Raw genomic sequence first — 25,169 nt, 5'->3', positions numbered from 1 at the left:
GATCCCACGTGGTCTAACCTTCCAGAGCAGCCTGCCATGCAGAACTTTGTTGAATGCTTTGCTGAAGTCCATGCATACAACATCTACAGCTCTGCCTTCATCAACCTTTTTGGTCACTTCTTCAAAAAATCTGATTTGTGAGACACGAGCCCCCACGTACAAACCTATGCTGACTATCCCTAACCAGCCCTCTCTGCCTAAATCCCTCAGAATACCCTCTAGTAACTTTCTAACTGCAGGTGTTAAACTCACTGGCCAATAATTCCCAACATTTTCCCTGCAGCCCTTCTTGAGTAGAGGCACAACATTTGCCACCCTCCAGTCTTCGGAGAAGGTGACGTTTCAGGTCGAGGTCCTTCTTCAGACCCAAAGCGTCACCTATTCCTTTTCTTCAGAGATGCTGCCTGTCCCGCTGAGTAATTGCAGCTTTTTGTGTCTATCTTCGGTTCACACCAGCATCTGCAGTTCCTTCCTACAGGTTTAAATTGGCTTTATGTTCAGCACGGACCTCTTGGTCTGGAGGTCCAGTTCAGCACGGACCTCTTGGTCTGGAGGTCCAGTTCAGCACGGACCTCTTGGTCTGGAGGTCCAGTTCAGCACGGACCTCTTGGTCTGGAGGTCCAGTTCAGCACGGACCTCTTGGTCTGGAGGTCCAGTTCAGCACGGACCTCTTGGTCTGGAGGTCCAGTTCAGCACGGACCTCTTGGTCTGGAGGTCCAGTTCAGCACGGACCTCTTGGTCTGGAGGTCCAGTTCAGCACAGATCTCTTGGTCTGGAGGTCCAGTTCCTGTGCTGTACATTTCTATGATAGACACAAAACAGTAACAGCTGAGTTACTCCAGCACTTTGTGTCTATCTTTGTGTAGACCAGCCTCTGCAGCATGTTCTGTCTGTAGTACTGTTCTGTGTTCCATGGGATGCTGGATTTCTCTCTGAAGGCATTGTAGAAGCAAGGGGTGTCTGTGACTTCACTGACATGCTTTCACCAAGGTCCTGAATGCCAGTGAAGTCACAGCACTCCAGAACTGATATTTAACAATATTAAGCTTTGTAGAAGTGATTCAAAGACGTTTTCCTTTTTCTTTTTACAGAGCTTGGAAATGTCATGTCGCCTGCAGTCGTCGTAGTCAAAAGCCCACATAAATTTCCGAATCTGGATCCATTCACAAATTATACAGTTTATGTTCAAGCTTGCAACACCAACTGCAGTGCAATACGTCAATGCAGTGTGAACGCTTCCATCAAGAGTAGAACTAAAGAAGGGTGTAAGTATTCCAATAACACTGGTCATTTGTTTCTTCGCATCAATATTGTTACCCAGTTATTTAGCACAACTCCTTATTCCCCTCAAACATCAAGAATGTTTTATTGTGCATGTTCATAAATGCACAAACGATGGGAGCAGAATTAGGCCATTCGGCCCATCAGCTTTACGAGGATGTTGCCCGGACTAGAGGGTGTGAGCTGTAGGGAGAGGTTGAGTAGGCTGGGCCTCTATTCCATGGAGCGCAGGAGGATGAGGTATCTTATAGAAGTATGCAAAATCATGAGAGGAATAGATCAGGTAGATGCAGTCTTTTGCCCAGAGTAGGGGAATTGAGGACCAGAGGACAGAGGTTCAAGGTGAAGGGTGGTGGGTGTATGGAACAAGCTGCCACAGGGTGTAGTTGAGACTGGGACTATCCCAATGTTTAAGAAACAGTTAGGCAGGTACATGGGTTGGACAGGTTTGGAGGGATATGGACCAAACGCAGGTAGGTGGGACTAGTGTAGCTGGGACTTGTTGGCCGGTGTGGGCGAGTTGGGCTGAATCACTGTACCACTCTACACTGTACACTTTACACTGTATCACTCTTTGACTCTGTCTAATTCACTCACGGCTGATCTAATTCTCCTTTCAATTCCATTCTTCTGCCTTCTCCCCATAACCCCTGACACCCATATCTATCTGCCTTAAAAATATCCATTGACGGCCTCCACAGGCATCTGTGGCAATGAATTCCACAGATTCACCACCAGCTGACTAAAGAAATTCCTCTTCATCTTCCTAAAGGAACGTCCTTTAATACTGAGGCTATGACTCTCCCACTAGTGAAAACATCCTCTCCACATCCACTCTATCCAAGCCTTTCCCAATTCGGTATATTTCAATGAGGTTCCCCCCCCCCCATTCTTCTAAACTCCAGCGAGTAGAGGCCCAGTGCCAACAAACGCTCATCATGTGCAACCCCCTCAGTCCTGGGATGATTCTTGTAAACCTCCTCTGGACCCTCCCCAGAGCCAGCACATCCTTCCTCAGATACGGGGCCCACAATTGCTCACAATATTCCAAATGCGGCCTGACCAGCACCTTATAGAGCCTCAACATTACATCCCTGTTTCTGTGTTCTAGTCCTCGATTTGATAAGGAAGAATGTAAATGGTTTGATTGTGGGAGTGGGGCCATGGTGGCGTTAGGCAGGAATCGGATGACTGAAGACACCAAATATTCACATATTCATATGTCCCAAAACAGAATTATGAAGTCCATACTTGCTGCAACAGATATGTGAACATAGTATTCTGTAAACAGCATTTTAATTGATGCACTGGGTGGCACCATGAGTGGCAGACTCAGCCATGAGTGGCAGACTCAGCATGTCTCAGCCATGAGTGGCAGACTCAGCCATGAGTGGCAGACTCAGCATGTCTCAGCCATGAGTGGCAGACTCAGCATGAGTGGCAGACATGAGTGGCAGACTCAGCATGTCTCAGCCATGAGTGGCAGACTCAGCATGTCTCAGCCATGAGTGGCAGACTCAGCATGTCTCAGCCATGAGTGGCAGACTCAGCATGAGTGGCAGACTCAGCATGAGTGGCAGACATGAGTGGCAGACTCAGCCATGAGTGGCAGACTCAGCATGTCTCATCCATGAGTGGCAGACTCAGCCATGAGTGGCAGACTCAGCATGAGTGGCAGACTCAGCCATGAGTGGCAGCCATGAGTGGCAGACATGAGTGGCAGACTCAGCATGTCTCAGCCATGAGTGGCAGACTCAGCCATGAGTGGCAGACTCAGCCATGAGTGGCAGACTCAGCCATGAGTGGCAGACTCAGCATGACTCAAGACTCGCCAACAGCATGTCTCATCCCTTTCTTCTTTGTTGTTTTAGTCCGTTTTATTTCTATGTTTTAGTGGATCTTTAGTTGTTGTATTATGTGGGGAGTGAGGAGAAACTTTTTTTAATCTCTACCCCGACGGAGATGCGACTTTTTCCGTATCGTATCTCCGTCCGCACTGCGGCCTAACATCGTGGAACTGGTGGTCCCTTTGTTAGGGAAGAACCTCGGCAGCCCCAACCACAGGAGCTTGGACTGCCCCGGTCGTGGGAGCCTCGATCGTCCCGTTGTGGATGTTTCGATCGCCTTGACTTGGGGAGCACAGGTGGTTCAGGTTATTGGTCTTCCATCACAGTGCGGAAAGTGAAGTCACCGAACAACACGATGGTGGGGACTCGGGGGGTTTTCCGTGAGTGCAGTGATCTTGGTGTTTGCGGGGCATCGCGCCATGCGGACATCACGGAGTCTGGTGTGAGTGTGGACGGCTTTCTGACTGTTCGGGCAGACAGGGACTGCAGAGAGAGTGACAGCGGTCGGTGCAACTTTGGTCACATCACAGTGAAGGAGCGTGTGCTGCCCAGACAGTGAACTGATGGCTGTGGGTGTGAAAATGGTGGCACATCCAGACGCAGCGGCTTTGCGCTCCCCAGACAGATGCAATTCGGAGCAGCCCAGCACCGAACACGGCTGCGAAAAAACCCAGGGAAGTGCAACCAGTAAACCCCTAAAACCCCTAAAACCTAAAGAACTCACCTACAGTACGAGGAATTCCAGCACCGGCACCGAAATCCTGACAGTGTTAGCGGCAGCACGTCCGGACACAGCGACATCGCGCTCTCCAAAGCGCTGCAGCCCACGCAAGGCGGGCCGCTCGTGGAGCCACAGGGAGCAGCCCAGCAGTGGACGCGGCGGGAAGAACAGGTCACGGAATCTTCGTTTAAAATCCGCGACCCTTACCTCCACCGAAACCCAGTCGCAGCCCGTGGCGGCGAGTCCCGACACAGCAGCAGCGCGCTCCCCAAGGCACGGCAGCTCACGGAAGGCGGACCGCACATGGAGCCGCACGGAGCTGCTCAACATCGGACGTGGCTGCGAGAGACTGGCTTGTGAGTACAACAGAACCCTCACCAAAATCCCCACCGAGCCGGGCAGAACAGCCCCCCTGGATCACCACACAGCCCCCCTGGATCACCACACAGCCTCACCACACAGCCCCCCTGGATCACCACACAGCCCCCTGGATCACCACACAGCCCCCTGGATCACCACACAACCCCCCTGGATCACCACACTGGATCACCACACAGCCCCCCTGGATCACCACACTGGATCACCACACAGCCCCCCTGGATCACCACACAGCCCCCCTGGATCACCACACAGCCCCCTGGATCACCACACAGCCCCCCTGGACCACCACACAGCCCCCCTGGATCACCACACAGCCCCCCTGGATCACCACACAGCCCCCCTGGATCACCACACAGCCCCCCTGGATCACCACACAGCCCCCCTGGATCATCACACAGCCTCACCACACAGCCCCCTGGATCATCACATAGCCCCCCTGGATCACCACACAGCCCCCCTGGATCACCACACAGCCCCCTGGATCACCACACAGCCCCCTGGATCACCACACTGGATCACCACACAGCCCCCTGGATCACCACACTGGATCACCACACAGCCCCCTGGATCACCACACTGGATCACCACACAGCCCCCTGGATCACCACACTGGATCACCACACAGCCCCCTGGATCACCACACAGCCCCCCTGGATCACCACACAGCCCCCCTGGATCACCACACTGGATCACCACACAGCCCCCCTGGATCACCACACTGGATCACCACACAGCCCCCCTGGATCACCACACTGGATCACCACACAGCCCCCCTGGATCACCACACAGCTCCCTGGATCACCACACAGCCCCCCTGGATCACCACACTGGATCACCACACAGCCCCCTGGATCACCACACAGCCCCCTGGATCACCACACAGCCCCCTGGATCACCACACAGCCCCCTGGATCACCACACTGGATCACCACACAGCCCCCTGGATCACCACACTGGATCACCACACAGCCCCCTGGATCACCACACTGGATCACCACACAGCCCCCTGGATCACCACACTAGATCACCACACAGCCCCCTGGATCACCACACTGGATCACCACACAGCCCCCTGGATCACCACACAGCCCCCCTGGATCACCACACAGCCCCCCTGGATCACCACACTGGATCACCACACAGCCCCCCTGGATCACCACACTGGATCACCACACAGCCCCCCTGGATCACCACACTGGATCACCACACAGCCCCCCTGGATCACCACACTGGATCACCACACAGCCCCCCTGGATCACCACACAGCCCCCCTGGATCACCACACAGCCCCCCTGGATCACCACACAGCCCCCCTGGATCATCACACAGCCTCACCACACAGCCCCCTGGATCATCACATAGCCCCCCTGGATCACCACACAGCCCCCTGGATCACCACACTGGATCACCACACAGCCCCCTGGATCACCACACTGGATCAACACACAGCCCCCTGGATCACCACACTGGATCACCACACAGCCCCCTGGATCACCACACTGGATCACCACACAGCCCCCTGGATCACCACACAGCCCCCCTGGATCACCACACAGCCCCCCTGGATCACCACACTGGATCACCACACAGCCCCCCTGGATCACCACACTGGATCACCACACAGCCCCCCTGGATCACCACACTGGATCACCACACAGCCCCCTGGATCACCACACAGCCCCCTGGATCACCACACAGCCCCCCTGGATCACCACACTGGATCACCACACAGCCCCCTGGATCACCACACAGCCCCCTGGATCACCACACTGGATCACCACACAGCCCCCTGGATCACCACACTGGATCACCACACTGGATCACCACACTGGATCACCACACAGCCCCCTGGATCACCACACTGGATCACCACACTGGATCACCACACAGCCCCCTGGATCACCACACTGGAGGGAAGGAGAACGCAGGGAGAGGAAGCAAAAACGTGGCCAGAGAACGGGGGTGGGCCATGCTACGGATGGAGAGCGGGGGGTGGGCCAGGCTATGGAGAGCGGGGGGTGGGCCATGCTATGGAGAGCGGGGGTGGGCCATGCTATGGAGAGCGGGGGGTGGGCCAGGCTATGGAGAGCGGGGGGTGGGCCATGCTATGGAGAGCGGGGGTGGGCCAGGCTATGGAGAGCGGGGGTGGGCCAGGCTATGGAGAGCGGGGGTGGGCCAGGCTATGGAGAGTGGGAGTGGGCCAGGCTATTGAGGGAGAGCAGGGGTGGGGTGGGCCAGGATACGATGGGAGAGCGGGGGGTGGGCCAGGCTACGGAGAGAGTGCGGGGGGTGGGCCAGGCTATGGAGGGAGAGCGGGGGGTGGGCCAGGCTATGGAGGGAGAGTGGGGGGTGGGCCAGGCTATGGAGGGAGAGCGGGGGGTGGGCCAAGCTATGGAGGGAGAGTGGGGGGTGGGCCAGGCTATGGAGAGCGGGGGTGGGCCAGGCTATGGAGGGAGAGCGGGGGGTGGGCCAGGCTATGGAGAGCGGGGGTGGGCCAGGCTAAGGAGGGAGAGCAGGGGTGGGGTGGGCCAGGCAATGATGGGAGAGCGGGGGTGGGCCAGGCTACGGACAGAGAGCGGGGTTGGAGTGGGCCAGGCTACGGAGGGCCCCACAAAGACCATCCCTACCAAGCGTCTTTCTCGCAAATGTCCGGTCACTCTCCAACAAGCTGGATGAAGTAAGGCTATGGATCAACACCCAGCGATCCCTGAAAGACTGCTGCGCGCTGATCTTCACAGAGACGTGGCTCAACGCGATGGTTCCCGACGGGGCTGTGGGGCTGATGAGCCGGTCACTACAGCGGGCCGATAGAACAAAGGAGCAAGGGCGGTGGGCTCTGTGTCTACATCAACAATGACTGGTTCACCAACCACTCCGTAATAGAGAGCTACTGTTCCCCAGACCTGGAGTACCTACTGCTCAAATGTAGGCCATTCTATCTGCCTCGGGAGTTTACTGTGGTCATCATCATGGCCGTATACATTCCCCCACAGGCTAATGCTAACCTAGTGCTAGCACAGCTGCACTCGGCCATCAGCAAGCAGCAGGATGCCCACCCCAACGGTGCCTTCATTGTTGCCGGGGACTTTAACCACAAATTCCACCAGCATGTGCAGTGCCCTACCAGGGGCTCAAACACGCTGGATAAGGTGTATACCAAGGTAAAGGACACCTACAGAGCTCTCCCCTGCCCACCCCTGGGACAATCCGATCACTGCCCCTCATCCGCAAGACCAAACCTGCAATAAAGACGGTCAAAATATGGCCCGAGGATGCCACCCTACAACTGCTTTGATCGCACCGACTAGGACCTGTTTGCACAGCAGGCGACCTGCGATTCAGAAGTAGACTTGGAGGAGTACACATCCACTGTGCTCTCCTACATCAACTGCTGTGTGGAGAATGTCACGGAGGACAAGGAAATAAAGATGTTCCCAAACCCTGGATGAACAAGGAGGTACAGAACCTGCTGAGGGCACGCAACAATGCCTTTAAATCTGGTGACACTTCAGCATACAGTGTTGCCAGGTCAAACCTGAACAAAGGTATTAAAAGGGCCAAAGACACCCACAGGCAACGGGTGGAAGACCACTTCAACACCACGGACACCAGAAGCATGTGGCAGGGTGTCAGGGTCATCACTGGCTACAAGAGCAGCCCTGCCTGCCCCCACAGCGATGCCACACTAACCAACGAGCTTAACACCTTCTTTGCCCGCTTCGAAACTGGCAACACCACCTTGAGTGGAAGAACCCCAGCCGAGGCGGAGGGACTGGTCTTGCAACTGAGCACACAGGAGGTACAACGCGCTCTGCAAAGGGTCAACCCACGCAAGGCTGCAGGCCCGGATGGAGTTCAAGGAAGGGTACTTAGGGACTGTGCTGAACAGCTGGCTGAGGTATTCACCAGGATCTTTAACCTGTCATTATCTCTGGTTACGGTCCCCAAGTGCCTGAAGTCGGCTATCATAGTTCCGGTGCCGAAAAAAGCCAAGATCTCCAACCTGAACGACTACCGCCCGGTTGCCCTAACGCCGATAGTCATGAAGTGCTTTGAGAGGCTGGTCCTCTCACACATCAAATCCAGCATCCCTGACTCACTGGACCCACATTAATTTGCATACAGGGTAAATAGATCCACAGAGGACGCCATCTCTCTGGCTCTTCACACTGTCCTGACACACCTAGAGAGACAGGGCACGTACGTGAGGATGCTATTCATTAACTATAGCTCTGCCTTCAACACGGTCATCCCCACCAAGCTCAACACCAAACTCCACCAGCTAGGCCTCAGCTCGTCATTATGTGACTGGATCCTGGACTTCCTGCTGGAACGACCGCAGGCAGTGAGAATGGGCCCGCACCTGTCCTCCACTATCACCCTGAGTACCGGCACACCACAGGGCTGTGTTCTGAGCCCCATGCTCTACTCCCTCTTCACACACGACTGTGTCCCTGCATTCGACACCAACACCATTGTCAAGTTTGCAGACGACACAACGGTGATCGGGCTGATCACCAACGGTGATGAAACAAACTACAGAGCGGAGGTGCAGAACCTGGCGGACTGGTGCTCAGATAACAACCTGTCCCTGAACACCTCCAAGACCAAGGAGCTGATCATCAACTTCCGTAGGTCACACAACGGGGAATAAGCCCCGATCTTTATCAACGGGGACAGCGTGGAGAGAGTGTCCAGCTTCAAGTTTCTGGGCACTCACATTTCAGAGGATCTCACATGGTCCAATAACACTGCTGCGCTGGTCAAGAAGGCACAGCAACCACTGTTCTACCTGAGAACATTGAAAAAGTCTGGTCTACCCCAACAGCTGCTGACGACATTCTACCGCTGCACCATCGAGAGCATCCTAACGCATGGCATCCCTGTGTGGTACCTCAGCTGCACGGAGGCAGAGAGGAAAGCTCTTCAGCGGGTAGTCCATAGAGCTCAGAGGGCCATCGGAACACAGCTACCAGCCTTGGAGGGCATCTACAACACACGATGCCTCCGAAAAGCCACCAGCATCCACAAAGACTCTTCACACCCCTGCAACAGTCTGTTCGAAATTCTACCATTGGGCAGACGATACAAGGCCTTCTACGTCCGCACCTCCAGACTCAGGAACAACTTCATCCCCAGGGCCATAGCTGCTATGAACCTGCCTGCTGAGCTGGATGGTCACATCGCACAGTGAACCGGCACAGATCTACTTGCACTTTATACTGTTTTAAAACTGTTTCTAATTTTTTTTCACTGGGTTGTATAAATTTATACTGATTAGCTAATTCATTTATTGCATCGTATGGAAGGCGCATTCCCAATCTCGTTGTACAATGACAATAAAGATATATTGTATTGTATTGTATTGTCTCTGCTTACACTGTGTGCCTGGGGATTCTCACACACTACTGTGGTGGCTGTTAATGTTTGAATTTTATGTAGTTTTGCATCTTGTTTTTTTTTTGGTGTGACTGTATGGTAAATCAAATTTCACTGTACCTCAGGACACGAGACAATAAAGGACTATTAAACAAGAAAAGGTCAGTATATATATAGATATATATATATATATATATATATCTATATATATATATATAGATATATATATCCAAACAGACTATAATAGTGCAAAAATAATGTTCCCATCTACATAGTTTGGAGTTTAATAGTCAGATGCCCATTCATTGAAGATGAGATGTTGGTGGTAGGGTAGGAGATTGTGGGAGGGACTTACTTTGTACCCTACACGCTGTTCCCTGAACGTTATTGCTAAACCAACTGCCGGCTTTTATAACAACCAAAAGACTTCACGGTCTTCCCTGCTTTCTAGTCAAGACAATTCACTTTCCTGGATTTCAAATTGATGGCTAATCTTTGCTTTCTCCATCACTCTTCTCTTTCATGAAATCTCTCCCTTTCCAATGATTAAAAACAGCAAAACATCACCTGTCAAAAGTGAAAGCCTTGAGAGCTTGAGAGCTTGAGAGCTTGGGGCCTGGACTTGCTCGAGTTTAGAAGGTTCAGGGAAGACCTGATTGAAACATGAACGCCCTGGAGAGAATGTCACACTTGCCACGCCTCCAGACACTTGAGACTCTTTCCACACTCAACCCCCAAAGTTATTAGGAGTTACACCTGCATTTAATCAGCTCCCCTAATCTATCACCTGGTGTAAATACCTGAGATCATCACCAATTGGGTGCTGACTAATCCGTTCTGCATTCTGTTGATTTGATAGCAGTTCTGGGCTCTGTCGGTTCAGGTCTATATCTTTCCATTTGTGTCTGGATTCTGGGTTTATTTCAGTACTTCTAGGTGAGCCTGCATTTGAGTCCTTTCCATTTTGGGGCCTTTTGAATGAAATAGATGTGGAGAGGATATTTCCACTAGTGGGAGAGTCTAGGACCAGAGGGCACAGCTTCAGAAGAAAAGGATGTACCTTTAGAAAGTAGATGAGGAGGAATGTCTTTAGTCAGAGGGTGGTAAATCTGTGGGATTCATTGCCACAGAAGGCTGTGGATGCTGTCATTGGGTATTTATAAGGCAGAAATACATTGATTCTTGATTAATGTGGGTGTAAGGGGTTTTGGAGTGAAGGCTGGAGAATGGGGTTGAGAGGGAGAGATAGATCAGTCATGATTGAATGGTGGAGTAGACTTGATGGGCTGAATGGCCTAATTCTGCTCTTAGAACCTATGACAAATACCAGAAATCTGAAGTCAAAGAGAGAGATGCCACCCTTCACAGTTAACGACGTCTCAATGGTTCTTCCCAACCACAATGATGGTTCCCAGTGTGTTCTGCTTACTCTCAGAATGCAACGTTATATTTGTGTGATTTTGTTTTGTTGCGTCTTTTTGATAAAAGTCCGTGAACCCAGACGGTGTGAGAGAGAAATGTAATTGAAATCTCTCAAGACGTTTTCTAGCTGGCTAATGGAGTTTTTGATTTCCTGCTGATCAGAAGTGAAGGTAAGTATTGGCTGAGTTTAGTTTAGTGCGGAAACAGGCCCTTTGGCCCACCGAGGCCGTACCGACCAGCAATCTCTGTACATCAATACTACCCTACACACACAAAAGGCAATTGTTTTACATTTAATCCAACCCAATTAACCTCCAAACCTGTATGTCTTTGGAGTGTGGGAGGAGACCAGAGCACCCAGAGAAAACCCACGTGGTCACAGGGAGAACGTACAGACAAGCACCGCACCTGTAATTGGGATTGAACCCGGGGCTCTGGTGCTGTAAGGCTGTAGCTCTACCACTGTGCCATTGTGTCACCCGAATTTGTTGTGTCATTCTGAAATGTTCACAGAAAACAAGTTGAGATGCACTCATCCAATATTTGCCGATCACTGCTCCATCTCTGAGTTCACCCCAGTTCTCAGCTATCAGTTGGGTTCAGCTCAGTTTAATTTATTTTGGAGATACAGCACAGAAACAGGCTCATCAGCCCATGGAGTCTGTGCCGACCAGCGATCACCTGTATCACACTAGTTCTATCCTACACACTAGGGACAATTTACAGAAGCCAATTAACCTACAAACCTGAACGTCTGTGGGATTTGGGAGGAAACCGGAGAAAATGGTGGCACAGTGGCACAGAGGTAGAGTTGCTGCCTTACAGCGAATGTAGCGCCGGAGACCCGGGTTTGATCATGTCTACGGGTGCTGTCTGTACGGAGTTTGTACATTCTCCCCTTGACCTGCGTGGGTTTTCTCCAAGATCTTCGGTTTCCTTCCACACTCCAAAGACATACAGGTTTGCAGGTTAATTGACTTGGTATAAGTGTAAATTGTCCTTGGTATGCGTAGGATAGTGTTAATATGCCGGGATCGCTGGTCGTCGCGGACCCGGTGGGATGGAGAGGCTGTTTCTGCACTGTATCTCTAAACTAAAAAACAACGTGGTGGTCCAAAGGGCCTGTCCCAAATGGCCTACTCCTGCACATATTTTCTATGTTTCTATGCCCTGTGAACAGTGATTCTACAATGTACTATTGCACCGCACAGCTAGGAACTCTATGTTCTCACTCCATAATGTCTCCAGACTTATGGTCTGTTCAATTGTAAAATTGTCAGTGTTTTAAAGGTTAAAACACAACAACTGTGTTCAACTTGTACTCATTTATCAATTGTAACACGGTCTTTTTCACACCTCCTAAATGATTTACTTTAGTTCAGCTTAGTTTATTGTCATGTGTACAAGTTTTGTCACTGTATAGTGACAAGTTTTTGCTGCGTGCCATCCAGAAGGACAATCCATCATTACAATCGAGCTATTTACAGCATAAGGGACAGGACATTTCAACAGAACATTTTTTTTAAATCAATTAAGATTGTTTGAGTGTAAACTGTAAATCGAGCCTCTTTCTGCACTATATCTCTAAACTAAACTAAACAATGTTATATTTATTTAAAAGTAATAGAAAAGTGTGCATTTTCTTACTTGGTTTGTGATTTTGACTCTTCATTCTCCTTTTTCTAATAGGCCCAATGAAACCTAAAAAAAAAAAAACTATCTTCATAAGCAACAATATAATTAACGTTCACTGTCAAAAGCTAACTAAGAATGAATACAATGGAGATCACATTTGGTACCTGGCGACAATAAATGGTGGGCATCAAGCAACTAATACGACAAACTGTTCTTTTGTATTTGAAAAACTGGATTATCTAACCGAATACAAGGCACAGGTAACAGGAATTTGTTGATGGAAAAACATTTCAGTTCATGTTAGGATGGGTTAGAATTTGAGTGAGATGTTCAGATTTTACTAACACAACTGTTTTTCTTTTTGCAGTTGACGATTGGCAATGGTGTTTGCAACTCCTCAATTGAAATCAAGTTTAAAACGTTATGTGAGTACATCACTTTCTAATATCACCGAAGGGTCCCGACCCAAAATGTCACCTATCCATGTCTCCAGAGATGCTGCCTGACCCGCTGAGTTACTCCAGCACTCTGTGAAACGTCACCTATCCATGTTCTCCACAGATGCTGTTATACACACAGTCTCATGGTCTTCCATTGTCTGGTTTTAGTATTTCTGACTCGTAATAAGTCGGTTACAAACTTATTAGCTGAACTATCATTTAGTTTTGAGTTCTTCAGTGATACAGCGTGGAAACATGCCCTTCGGCCCACTGACTCCACACCGACCAACAATCACTCGTGCACTAGTTCTATCCTACATACTCGGGACAATTTTCCGAAGCTAGTTAACCTACAAACCTGTACGTCTTAGGATTTTGGGAAGAAACTAAAGTTCTCGGAGAAAACCCACGCGGTCACGGGGACAACGTACAAACTCCATACAAACTCAGCACAGTAGTCGGGATCAAAGCCGGGTCTCTGGCGCTGTTGGGCAGCAACTCTACCGCTGTGCCGCCCTATCTAGGTTATTGTAACTTATCACGAATGAAACCTGTAAGAAAATTCTAGCAAAATTACTGTAAGCAATTTAAAGTTACCAGGCTAACACATGGTTTAATTATTAAATATTCCATTGCTGTCAATGATGGTAGAATTTTACATTACAGACAATGACAAGGCATTAATTGGATTCCTGGCATTTCTGATCATTACTACTACTATAGCGTTGGCCATTGTTCTCCACAAAATATACGTCTTGCAGAGGAAATCTTCAAGGTATGTACTTGGCTCAGTTAGAAATGGTTCAACTGACATGTAAAATCAGAGGCCTGGAGAAAGTGGATGTGGAGAAGAAGTCTCCACTAGTGGGAGTCTAGGACCAGAGGGCACAGCCTCGGAATAAAAGGACGTACCTTTAAAAAGGAGAAGAGGAGGAACTTCTTTAGCCAGAGGGTAGTGAATCCATGGAGTCCATGGAGTTCATAGCCACAGACGGCTGTGGAGGCCAAGTCAATGGATATTTATAAAGCAGAGTTCGAGTGGGTCTATTTTAAAATGGTGATTGATTGATTAGTAAGGGCTCCACGTTTACAGGGAGAAGGCAGGAGAATGGGGCTGAGAGGGAAAAATAAATGTATCAATAAAAAGGATTTGTGTCTGGATTGGAAAGGACGTGGGCCAAACGTGGGCATATGTGATGGGGGACTTGGTCAATAGCGAGGAGTTGGGTCATGTGATGGGGGACTTGGTCAGCATTGAGGAGTTGGGTCATGTGATGGGGACTTGGTCAGTAGCGAGGAGTTGGGTCATGTGATGGGGGATGGTCAGCATTGAGGAGTTGGCTCATGTGATGGGGGACTTGGTCAGCATTGAGGAGTTAGGTCATGTGATGGGGACTTGGTCAGTAGTGAGGAGTTGGGTCATGTGATGGGGGACTTGGTCAGTAGTGAGGAGTTGGGTCATGTGATGGGGACTTGGTCAGCATTGAGGAGTTGGGTCATGTGATGGGGGATGGTCAGCAGGGAGGAGTTGGGTCATGTGATGGGGGACTTGGTCAGTAGCGAGGAGTTGGCTCATGTGATGGGGGACTTGGTCAGTAGCGAGGAGTTGGGTCATGTGATGGGGGACTTGGTCAGTAGCGAGGAGTTGGCTCATGTGATGGGAGACTTGGTCAGTAGCGAGGAGTTGGGTCATGTGATGGGGACTTGGTCAGTAGTGAGGAGTTGGGTCATGTGATGGGGACTTGGTCAGTAGCGAGGAGTTGGGTCATGTGATGGGGGACTTGGTCAGTAGTGAGGAGTTGGGTCATGTGATGGGGACTTGGTCAGCATTGAGGAGTTGGGTCATGTGATGGGGACTTGGTCAGTAGCGAGGAGTTGGCTCATGTGATGGGGGATGGTCAGCATTGAGGAGTTGGGTCATGTGATGGGGGATGGTCAGCATTGAGGAGTTGGCTCATGTGATGGGGGACTTGGGCAGCAGGGAGGAGTTGGGTCATGTGATGGGGGACTTGGTCAGTAGCGAGGAGTTGGCTCATGTGATGGGGGACTTGGTCAGTAGTGAGGAGTTGACTCATGTGATGGTGGATGGTCAGCATTGAGGAGTTGGGTCATGTGATGGGGGATGGTCAGCATTGAGGAGTTGGGTCATGTGATGGGGGATGGTCAGCATTGAGGAGTTGGCTCATGTGATGGGGGACTTGGTCAGCAGGGAGGAGTTGGGTCATGTGATGGGGGACTTGGTCAGCAGGGAGGAGTTGGGTTGAAGGGCCTGTTTCTGTGTTCGATGACTCTGTGACTCGAGCTATTGGACCTTCTAGAAACATAGAAAATAGGTGCAGGAGGAGGCCATTCGGCCCTTCGAGCCACCCCCGCCATTCACTGTGATCATGGCTGATCAACATTCTACTGTTGAACTTCAAGTTTGAAATTCCAGGATGATGCCATTTGAGTAAAGGTCAAGAGTGTTGATTTGTCATATGTATTGACAGTGGATTACCAATAGTCATGGAGTCATACAGCACAGGCCCTTCGGCCCACCTTGCCCATGCTGACCAAGATGCCCCATCTACCCTAGTCCCACCTGCTTGCATTTGGCCCTCTAAACATCTAAACCTATAAATCTATTCTTTCCATATACCTGTATAAATGTCTTTTAAATAGTATCTGCCTCAACTACCTACCATGCTCTGTATGAAAAAAATATCCCTTCGCTTCCGATTAAATCTTTACCTCTCGACTTAAACCTATGTCCACTGGTTCTTCATTCCCCTTGTCTGGGTAAAAGACACCGTGCATTCACCCTATCTCTGAATTATATACTTATTTGCTGCAGCTTAACAGACACATAAATGCAATAATGCACATATAAATATATGGGAAAATAACTGCAGATGCTGGTACAAATCGAAGGTATCACAAAATGCTGGAGTAACTCAGCAGGTCAGGAAGCATCGAGGAGAGAGGCAATGGGCATGGGAGAATGAGAGAGGGAATAAATATATAATGATCAATAAACCAATAACGGTAATCCAAAATAGCCATAATCAGGCAAAATTGCAGTTCACAGTGCAATCAAATACATGGAGATCACAGTTGCAGCTTCAAGAGCAAAGGAATGGTTTAGTGGAAGACCTGGGCCTTCCCTTTGGCACGCATTCACTGCAACTTGGCCAATTAACATCTGATTTATTCCTCAGGGTGATCGTTGGTGATTACATTGTTGTCAAGGTCAGGGATATCAGTGGTGTGGAATTAAATGCTTTCCAACAACTGAAGCACATTCACAGTACAGGGGTCCTTGTTCTGGGAATCTAACCCCTTGATCCCGGGGTATCTACCCCCTGACCCTGGGTATCTACCCCCTGACCCTGGGTATCTACCCCCTGACCCTGGGTATCTACCCCCTGACCCTGGGAATCTAACCCCCTGACCCTGGGTATCTACCCCCTGATCCTGGGTATCTACCCCCTGACCCTGGGTATCTACCTCCTGACCATGGGTATCTGACCCTGGGTATCTACCCCCTGGCCCTGGGTATCTACCCCCTGCCCCTGGGTATCTACCCCCTGACCCTGGGTATCTACCCCCTGACCCGGGATATCTACCCTCGGGCCCTGGGTATCTACCCACTGACCCGGGATATCTACCCCCTGACACTGGGTATCTACCCCCTGACCCAAGATATCTACCCCCTGACCCTGGGTATCTACCCCCTGACCCTGGGTATCTACCCCCTGACCCTGGGTATCTACCCCCTGACCCTGGGTATCTACCCCCTGACCCTGGGTATCTACCCCCTGACCCTGGGTATCTACCCCCTGACCCTGGGTATCTACCCCCTGACCCTGGGTATCTACCCCTGACCCTGGGTATCTACCCCTGACCCTGGGTATCTACCCCCTGACCCTGGGTATCTACCCCCTGACCCGGGATATCTACCCCTGACCCTGGGTATCTACCCCCTGACCCTGGGTATCTACCCCCTGACCCTGGGTATCTACTCCCTGACCCTGGGTATCTACCCCCTGACCCTGGGTATCTACCCCCTGACCCTGGGTATCTACCCCCTGACCCTGGGTATCTACCCCCTGACCCTGGGTATCTACCCCCTGACCCTGGGTATCTACCCCTGACCCTGGGTATCTACCCCTGACCCTGGGTATCTACCCCCTGACCCTGGGTATCTACCACCTGACCCGGGATATCTACCCCTGACCCTGGGTATCTACCCCCTGACCCTGGGTATCTACTCCCTGACCCTGGGTATCTACCCCCTGACCCTGGGTATCTACCCCCTGACCCGGGATATCTACCCCCTGACCCTGGGTATCTACCCCCTGACCCTGGGTATCTACCCCCTGACCCTGGGTATCTACCCCCTGACCCTGGGTATCTACCCCCTGACCCTGGGTATCTACCCCTGACCCTGGGTATCTACCCCTGACCCTGGGTATCTACCCCCTGACCCTGGGTATCTACCCCCTGACCCTGGGTATCTACCCCTGACCCTGGGTATCTACCCCTGACCCTGGGTATCTACCCCCTGACCCTGGGTATCTACCACCTGACCCGGGATATCTACCCCTGACCCTGGGTATCTACCCCCTGACCCTGGGTATCTACTCCCTGACCCTGGGTATCTACCCCCTGACCCTGGGTATCTACCCCCTGACCCGGGATATCTACCCCCTGACCCTGGATATCTACCCCCTGACCCTGGGTATCTACCCCCCTGACCCTGGGTATCTACCCCCTGACCCTGGGTATCAGGGGAAATCATGCTTGACTAATCTTCTGGAATTCTTTGATGATGTAACTAGGAAAATTGACAGGGGAGAGTCGGTGGATGTGGTGTACCTCGACTTTCAGAAAGCCTTCGACAAGGTCCCACATAGGAGATTAGAGGGCAAAATTGGAGCACATGGTATTGGGGGTAGGGTACTGACATGGATAGAAAATTGGTTGACAGACAGAAAGCAAAGAGCAGGGATTTGATTTGATTTAAATTTAGAGATACAGCGCAGAAACAGGCCCTTGGGCCCACCGAGTCCGCGCCGCCCAGCGATCCCCACACATTAACACTATCCTACACACACTAGGGACAATTTTTACATTTACCCAGTCAATTAACCTACATACCTGTACGTCTTTGGAGTGTGGGAGGAAACCGAAGATCTCGGAGAAAACCCACGCAGGTCACGGGGAGAACGTACAGACTCCGTACAGACGGCGCCGTAGTCAGGATCGAACCTAGGTCTCCGGCGCTGCATTCGCTGTAAGGCAGCAACTCTACCGCTGCGCCACTGTGCCGCCCACGTGCCACCCAGGATAAATGGGTCCCTTTCAGAATGGCAGGCAGTGACTAGTGGGGTACCACAAGGCTCGGTGCTGGGACCGCAGCTATTTACAATATACATTAATGACTTGGATGAAGGGATTAAAAGTACCATTAGCAAATTTGCAGATGATACAAAGCTGGGTGGTAGTGTCAACTGTGAAGAAGATGCTATGAGGTTGCAGGGTGACTTGGACAGGTTGTGTGAGTGGGCGGATGCATGGCAGATGCAGTTTAATGTGGATAAGTGTGAGGTTATCCACTTTGGTGGTAAGAATAGGAAGGCAGAGTATTATCTGAATGGTGTCAAGTTAGGAACAGGGGACGTACAACGAGATCTGGGTGTCCTAGTGCATCAGTCACTGAAAGGAAGCATGCAGGTACAGCAGGCAGTGAAGAAAGCCAATGGAATGTTGGCCTTCATAACAAGAGGAGTTGAGTATAGGAGCAAAGAGGTTCTTAGGGTTGTATAGAGTTGTATAGGGCCCTAGTGAGACCGCACCTGGAGTACTGTGTGCAGTTTCGGTCTCCAAATTTGAGGAAAGATATTCTTTCTATTGAGGGTTTACTATGTTAATTCCCGGAATGGCGGGACTGTCATATGTTGAAAGACTGGAGCGGCTAGGCTTGTATACACTGGAATTTAGAAGGATGAGAGGAGATCTTATCGAAACGTATAAGATTATTAAGGGGTCGGACACGTTAGAGGCAGGAAACATGTTCCCAATGTTGGGGGAGTCCAGAACCAGGGGCCACAGTTTAAGAATAAGGGGTAGGCCATTTAGAACTGAGATGAGGAAAATCCTTTTCAGTCAGACAGTTGTAAATCTGTGGAATTCACTGCCTCAGAAGGCAGTGGAGGCCAATTCTTTGAATGCATTCAAGAGAGAGCTAGATAGAGCTCTTAAGGACAGCGGAGTCAGGGAGTATGGGGAGAAGGCAGGAACGGGGTACTGATTGAGAATGATCAGCCATGATCACATTGAATGGCGGTGCTGGCTCGAAGGACCGAATGGCCTACTCCTGCACCTATTGTCTATTGACCCTGAGTATCTAACCCCCTGACCCTGGGTATTTGCCCCCCCTAACCCTGAGTATCTAACCCCCTGACCCTGGGTATCTACCCCCTGACCCTGGGTATCTACCCCCCTGACCCTGGGTTTTTACTCCCTCTGACCCTGGGTTTTTACCCACTCTGACCCTGGGTATTTCCCCCCCCCCCCGGCCCTCGGTATTTCCCCCCCCCCCGGCTCTCGGTATTTCCCCCCCCCCCGGCTCTCGGTATTTCCCCCCCCCCCCGGCCCTCGGTATTTCCCCCCCCCGGCCCTCGGTATTTCCCCCCCCCCCCTCCGGCCCTCAGTATTTCCCCCCCCCGGCCCTGGGTATGTACCCCCCTGACCCTGGGTATTTACCCCCCTGACCCTGGGTATTTACCCCTCCGGCCCTGGGTATTTACCCCCTACCCCCTGGCCTTAGGTATTTACCTATCAGCATGGCATATCAGAGGGGTATTTTATAGACAATAGACAATAGGTGCAGGAGTAGGCCATTCAGCCCTTCGAGCCAGCACCGCCATTCAATGCGATCATGGCTGATCACTCTCAATCAGTACCCCGTTCCTGCCTTCTCCCCATACCCCCTCACTCTGCTATCCTTAAGAGCTCTATCCAGCTCTCTCTTGAAAGCATCCAACGAACTGGCCTCCACTGCCTTCTGAGGCAGAGAATTCCACACCTTCACCACTCTCTGACTGAAAAAGTTCTTCCTCATCTCCGTTCTAAATGGCCTACCCCTTATTCTTAAACTGTGGCCCCTTGTTCTGGACTCCCCCAACATTGGGAACATGTTTCCTGCCTCTAATGTGTCCAATCCCCTAATTATCTTATATGTTTCAATAAGATCCCCCCTCATCCTTCTAAATTCCAGTGTATACAAGCCTAATTGCTCCAGCCTTTCAACATACGACAGTCCCGCCATTCCGGGAATTAACCTAGTGAACCTACGCTGCATGCCATTGACATGTAAATACCTGAGCTTGCCTGGATCCAGGTCTCCCAGCATGTGGACTTTGCGCTTTTCGTTGTAAACACTGCCAAAATATGCCGACTGTGCATTTGTGGGATGTGCAAATTAATTTTATTGGGTTGTGCAAATTAATTTTATTCGCTTGAGCAACTTAAAACCATGTAGTATGGATACTGATTTCCCTAACTTCAAGGAACCTTGCATCCCCTCTCTCTCTGTCCCTCCCCACTCTAGTTGTCGTACTAGTTTCACTGTCATCTGCTGAGTTTTACACTTGTATTACTCATTATCACGTTCCCCTCAGCCAACAATGGACCATTGTGGGCTCCACCTTTCCTTGATCATCCTTGCTGGCTTTGACCTGTTTTTTTTGCATATCTTTCATTAACTTGTTCTATTTATCTTTTCATATTTCTCAGTTCACTCTCCCCTGATTCCCAGTCAAAAGAAGGGTCTCGACCTGAAACGTCACCCATTCTGCCTGACTCGCTGTGTTACTCCAGCTTTTTGTGTCTAACCCAATATGTCAACTTAGTTGGCATAGACAAGGTGAGCCGAAGGGCCTGTTTACATGCTGTAAGGCTCTGTGGCTCTCTGAGTGAACGCAAGTAAACTCATCTTATCTGAAGTTTTCTCAATTAATATTAGTATAACTTTGGTTATTAATTCTGATCACATTTATTAATGCTACTTTCTCCTTGATCTAGTAGTGATAAGTGACTGTTCTGTTTCTTTCTTATTAGACACCCCGAAGAATCGGTGGAGCTTATTGGACATGGTCAGTCAACAATTTTTCCTCTTCATTTTTTTTGAGCATTAGTGCTAAGTGCTGTCTTTGGGAATATCGCTCTGTTTTAACATCTACTGCTCACCTTGTTGTAGATGATGAGAACCAGCTGCTTACTGTGGAGCCCATCTTTGCCGAACAACTGATCGATGCCTACAGGAGAAAGCAGGCGGATGAATCCAGGTTATTCCTAGCGGAGTTCCAGGTAACTGGTCAATTGTTTCATCCCAAAGTCTCCAACGCTTTAGTGTTGGTTGTGCATTGTAAGAGCAGAGGCAATGATGAAGGAGAGGGCAGTAATATTGGAGAGTGACTGTCATATACAGGGCAGGTGAGCTGGGAAGGGTGCAAAATCATGACAGGAATAGATCGGACGCACAGAGCCTCTTGCCCAGGGTAGGGGAATCGAGAACTGGAGGATGTCGGTTTAAGGTGAGGAGAGGAAGATTTAATAGGAACATGAGGATAACTTTTTACACAAATGGTTGTGGGTGTATGGAACAAGCTGCCAGAGGAGGTAGTTGAGGCAGGGACTATCGTAACGTTTAAGAAACATTTAGACAGGAACATGGATAGGACATATTTTGAGGGATATGGGTCAAATGAAGGCTAGGTAAGACTAGTGTATATGGGACATGTTGGTCGCCATGAGGAAGTTGGGCTGAAGGGCCTGTTTCCATGCTGTAAGACTCTACGACTATGAGGGGTGCAGAATAAGTGTCATCAGTTTGTGCAGATTGAACATGCAACAGGAAAAGAAAAACCTTCTCTTACGCACCACTCAGTATGAACATTGAATTCTCTAATTTTAGGTAGCACGCCTACAACAACCTTCTGTTTTCCAATTATTCCTTTGCTCCCCTCTTCCCCATATCCCATTTGGATTTGCACCCATTCCTTCCCATCCTCCCTCTCCTTCCACCAATGTTCCTTCCTCCAGCTTCACAATTCCCTGCTCTTTTATCCTTACCTCACGTCTTTTGTCTTTTCATCTCTGTCCTTTGTCCACCAATCAGCCCTTCCCCCCACACCTGTATCCACCAATCACATGCCAGGATTCGACCCCTTCCTCTCTTCCAGCTTTCTTCCTCCTACTTCAGTTTGAAGAGCGGTCTAAATCTGAAACGTCACCCATCTGACCCGCTGTGTTACTCCAGCACTCTGTGTCTAGCTTTCTTATACTCAATGCCCCCTGGTCTATGAAGGCAAGCATAACAAATCCTTCTTCACAACCCTATCCACCTGTGTCTCTCTATATATCAATGTTCCTAAGGGCCCTGCCATTGTTTCTTTATGTTCTACCAGAATTTATCTTCTTAAGATGCATTACTTCACACTCAAAATCATGAGAGGAATAGAACGGGTAGACGCACAGAGTGTCTTCCCCAGCACTGTGGTTTCAAGGCACAGAGTGTCTTCCCCAGCACTGGGGTTTCAAGGCACAGAGTGTCTTCCCCAGCACTGGGGTTTCAAGGCACAGAGTGTCTTCCCCAGCATGGGGGATTCAAGAATCAGAAGACAATTGAGTGAGGGAAAGATTTAATAGGAACCTGAGGGGTAACTGTTTTACACAAAGGATGGTGGGTGTATGGAATGAGCTGCTGGAGGAGGTAGTTGAGGCAGGGACTATTGCAACATTTAAGAAACATTAAGACAGCTACATGGATAGTGTAGGAAGGAACTGCAGACGCTGGTTTAAACCAAAGATAGACACAAAAAGCTGGAGTAACTCAGCGGGACAGGCAGCATCTCTGGAGAGAAGGAATGGGTGACGTGTTGGGTCGAGACCCTTCTTCAGACTGAGAGTCAGCGGAAAGGGAAATGAGAAATATGGACGGTGGTGTAGAGAGACAGAACAAATGAATGAAAGAAATGTAAAAAAGTAACGATGATAAAAGAAACAGGCCATTGTTAGCTGTGGGTGAGGTGAAAATGAGTTTCAGACAATGAGACTCAACAAGACGACTTTAAAGCTGATACAGCAACTTGGGAGCGGGAGGGATGTGAGATAACTAGGGGCCACAGTCTAAGAACAAAGGTGAGGCCATTTAAAACTGAGGTGAGAAGAAACTTTTTCACCCAGAGAGTTGTGAATTTGTGGAATTCTCTGCCACAGAGGCCAAATCACTGGATGAATTTAAAAGAGAGTTAGATAGAGCTCTAGGGGCTAGCGGAATCAAGGGATATGGGGAGAAGGCAGGCACAGGTTACTGATTGTGGATGATCAGCAATGAATGGCGGTGCTGGCTTGAAGGGCCGATTGGCCTCCTCCTGCACCTATTTTCTATGTTTCTATAACAATAACAGAAGTAAACCAAATAAAAAACATAACATTTCTCCCAGTTGCAATGAATGTATCTTTGACATTTTTATTGCAGAGCATTCCGCGGGTTTTCACCAAGTTTCCAGTCAAGGAGGCTCGTAAAAATTGTAACTTGAACAAGAATCGTTACGTGGACATCTTGCCGTGTGAGTCTCTGTGATCACATTTTGTTTCAGCTGGAGAAACAAGGAACTACAGATGCTGGTTCACAGAAAAAGACACAATGCTGTTGCTTTTTGTAAACCAGCATCTGCACTCTGGCACTTTGTGTCTTGAAGGACAGAACAGTATGTTTCCATAGCATATCTTAGTATTGAAATAACACCAAGAAAGTTGAAGGAGTTTGTCAGCGTATTGCAGCTGTATAGGTTGAAGAAACATTCTTTATTAAGTTTATTAGTCTTTGGAAACAGGCCCTCTGGCCCACAGAATCCACACCGACCATCAATCACTCGTACATTAGTTCTAGCCTACACACTAAGGACAATTTATAGAAGCCAATTAACTTACAAACCTGCACGTTTTTGGAATATGGGAGGAAACCGGAGCACCCGGAGAAATTCCATGTGATCACAGGGAGAATGTACAAACTCTGTACAGATAGCATGTAGTCAGATTGAACCCAGGTCTCTGACGCTGTAAGGCAGCAACTCTACCGCTGCGCCACCGTGCCACATAAACTTGTACACCATTACTCTGCAACAGTCAAAAAACATGTGCTTTATATAGAAAAGAGTGCTTTATATCAAATGCGAGAGGACACAGCTTTAAGGTGAGAGTGGCAAGGTTTAAAGGAGATGTGCGGGGTGTTTTTGTTTACATAGAGGGAGGTGGGGGCCTGAAACGTGCTGCTCGTGATGGAGGTGGAGGCAGATACGATAGTAAGTGTTTTGGATAGGCACATGGAACGCAGGCAGGGATATGGATTATGTACAGGCACAGGTTACTAGTTTTCATTGTTTTTTAGGCATTATGTTCAGCACAGACATTTTTGAGCTCGACAAAGGTCAAGGCGGGGTTAATGCTGTGAAAATCATTTGGCCCAATATGCCAACTGGGGTGGCATGGGCAAGGTAGACCAAAGGGGCTGTCTCTCTTAAAACTCTCAGACTCTTTTAAGACTCTACGATTTCATGACAAGATTCTAAGAGTCGAAGACTCTAAGACTCTACTTCTCTAAGACAAGGCTCTGTTAAGACTTTCAGATTCTTTTAAGACTTACAACAAGTATGTAAGACTAAGATAAAGCTCTAAGATAGACACAAAATGCTGGAGTAACTGTGCGGGACAGACAGCATATCTGGAGAGAAGGAATGGGTGACATTTTGGGTTGAGACCCATCTGCAGACTGAGAGTCAGGGGAGAGGGAGATCCAGATAAGGAAGTGTAAGGTAGAAAGACAAGACATCATAGTGGATGATGTTCAAGGAAAAAGTAGAATAGTTCATTGCTAGCTAGGAGAAGGTGACAACAGAGCATACAGAGATAAAATGTAATCAGTAGGACAGTTAGACTTGTCGGAGAACTAGGAATGAGGAGGGATGGAGAGAGAGGGAAAGCAAAGGTTATTTGAAGTTGGATGAAACAGCTGGG

The 25,169-nt window shown here is 49.7% G+C and overlaps 1 protein-coding gene across 15 annotated transcripts in view; it reads left to right on the top strand.

Moving 5' to 3' along the window:
• ptprc (protein tyrosine phosphatase receptor type C) overlaps positions 1–25,169 on the top strand; it is a 174,527-nt gene that overhangs the window by 118,358 nt on the left and 31,000 nt on the right. For all 15 annotated transcript variants that reach the window (XM_078407841.1, XM_078407840.1, XM_078407839.1 and 12 more), the window contains 7 exons: positions 1,092–1,265; positions 12,721–12,926; positions 13,034–13,091; positions 13,773–13,881; positions 21,210–21,244; positions 21,349–21,458; positions 23,632–23,722. In XM_078407841.1, coding sequence (XP_078263967.1) covers positions 1,092–1,265; positions 12,721–12,926; positions 13,034–13,091; positions 13,773–13,881; positions 21,210–21,244; positions 21,349–21,458; positions 23,632–23,722 — 783 coding nt within the window. The remainder of the gene's footprint in view (positions 1–1,091; positions 1,266–12,720; positions 12,927–13,033; positions 13,092–13,772; positions 13,882–21,209; positions 21,245–21,348; positions 21,459–23,631; positions 23,723–25,169) is intronic.

The sequence above is a fragment of the Rhinoraja longicauda genome, chromosome 11, assembly GCF_053455715.1.
Source record: "Rhinoraja longicauda isolate Sanriku21f chromosome 11, sRhiLon1.1, whole genome shotgun sequence".
NCBI lineage: Eukaryota > Metazoa > Chordata > Chondrichthyes > Rajiformes > Arhynchobatidae > Rhinoraja > Rhinoraja longicauda.
This window is presented reverse-complemented; position numbering and strand designations above follow the sequence as displayed.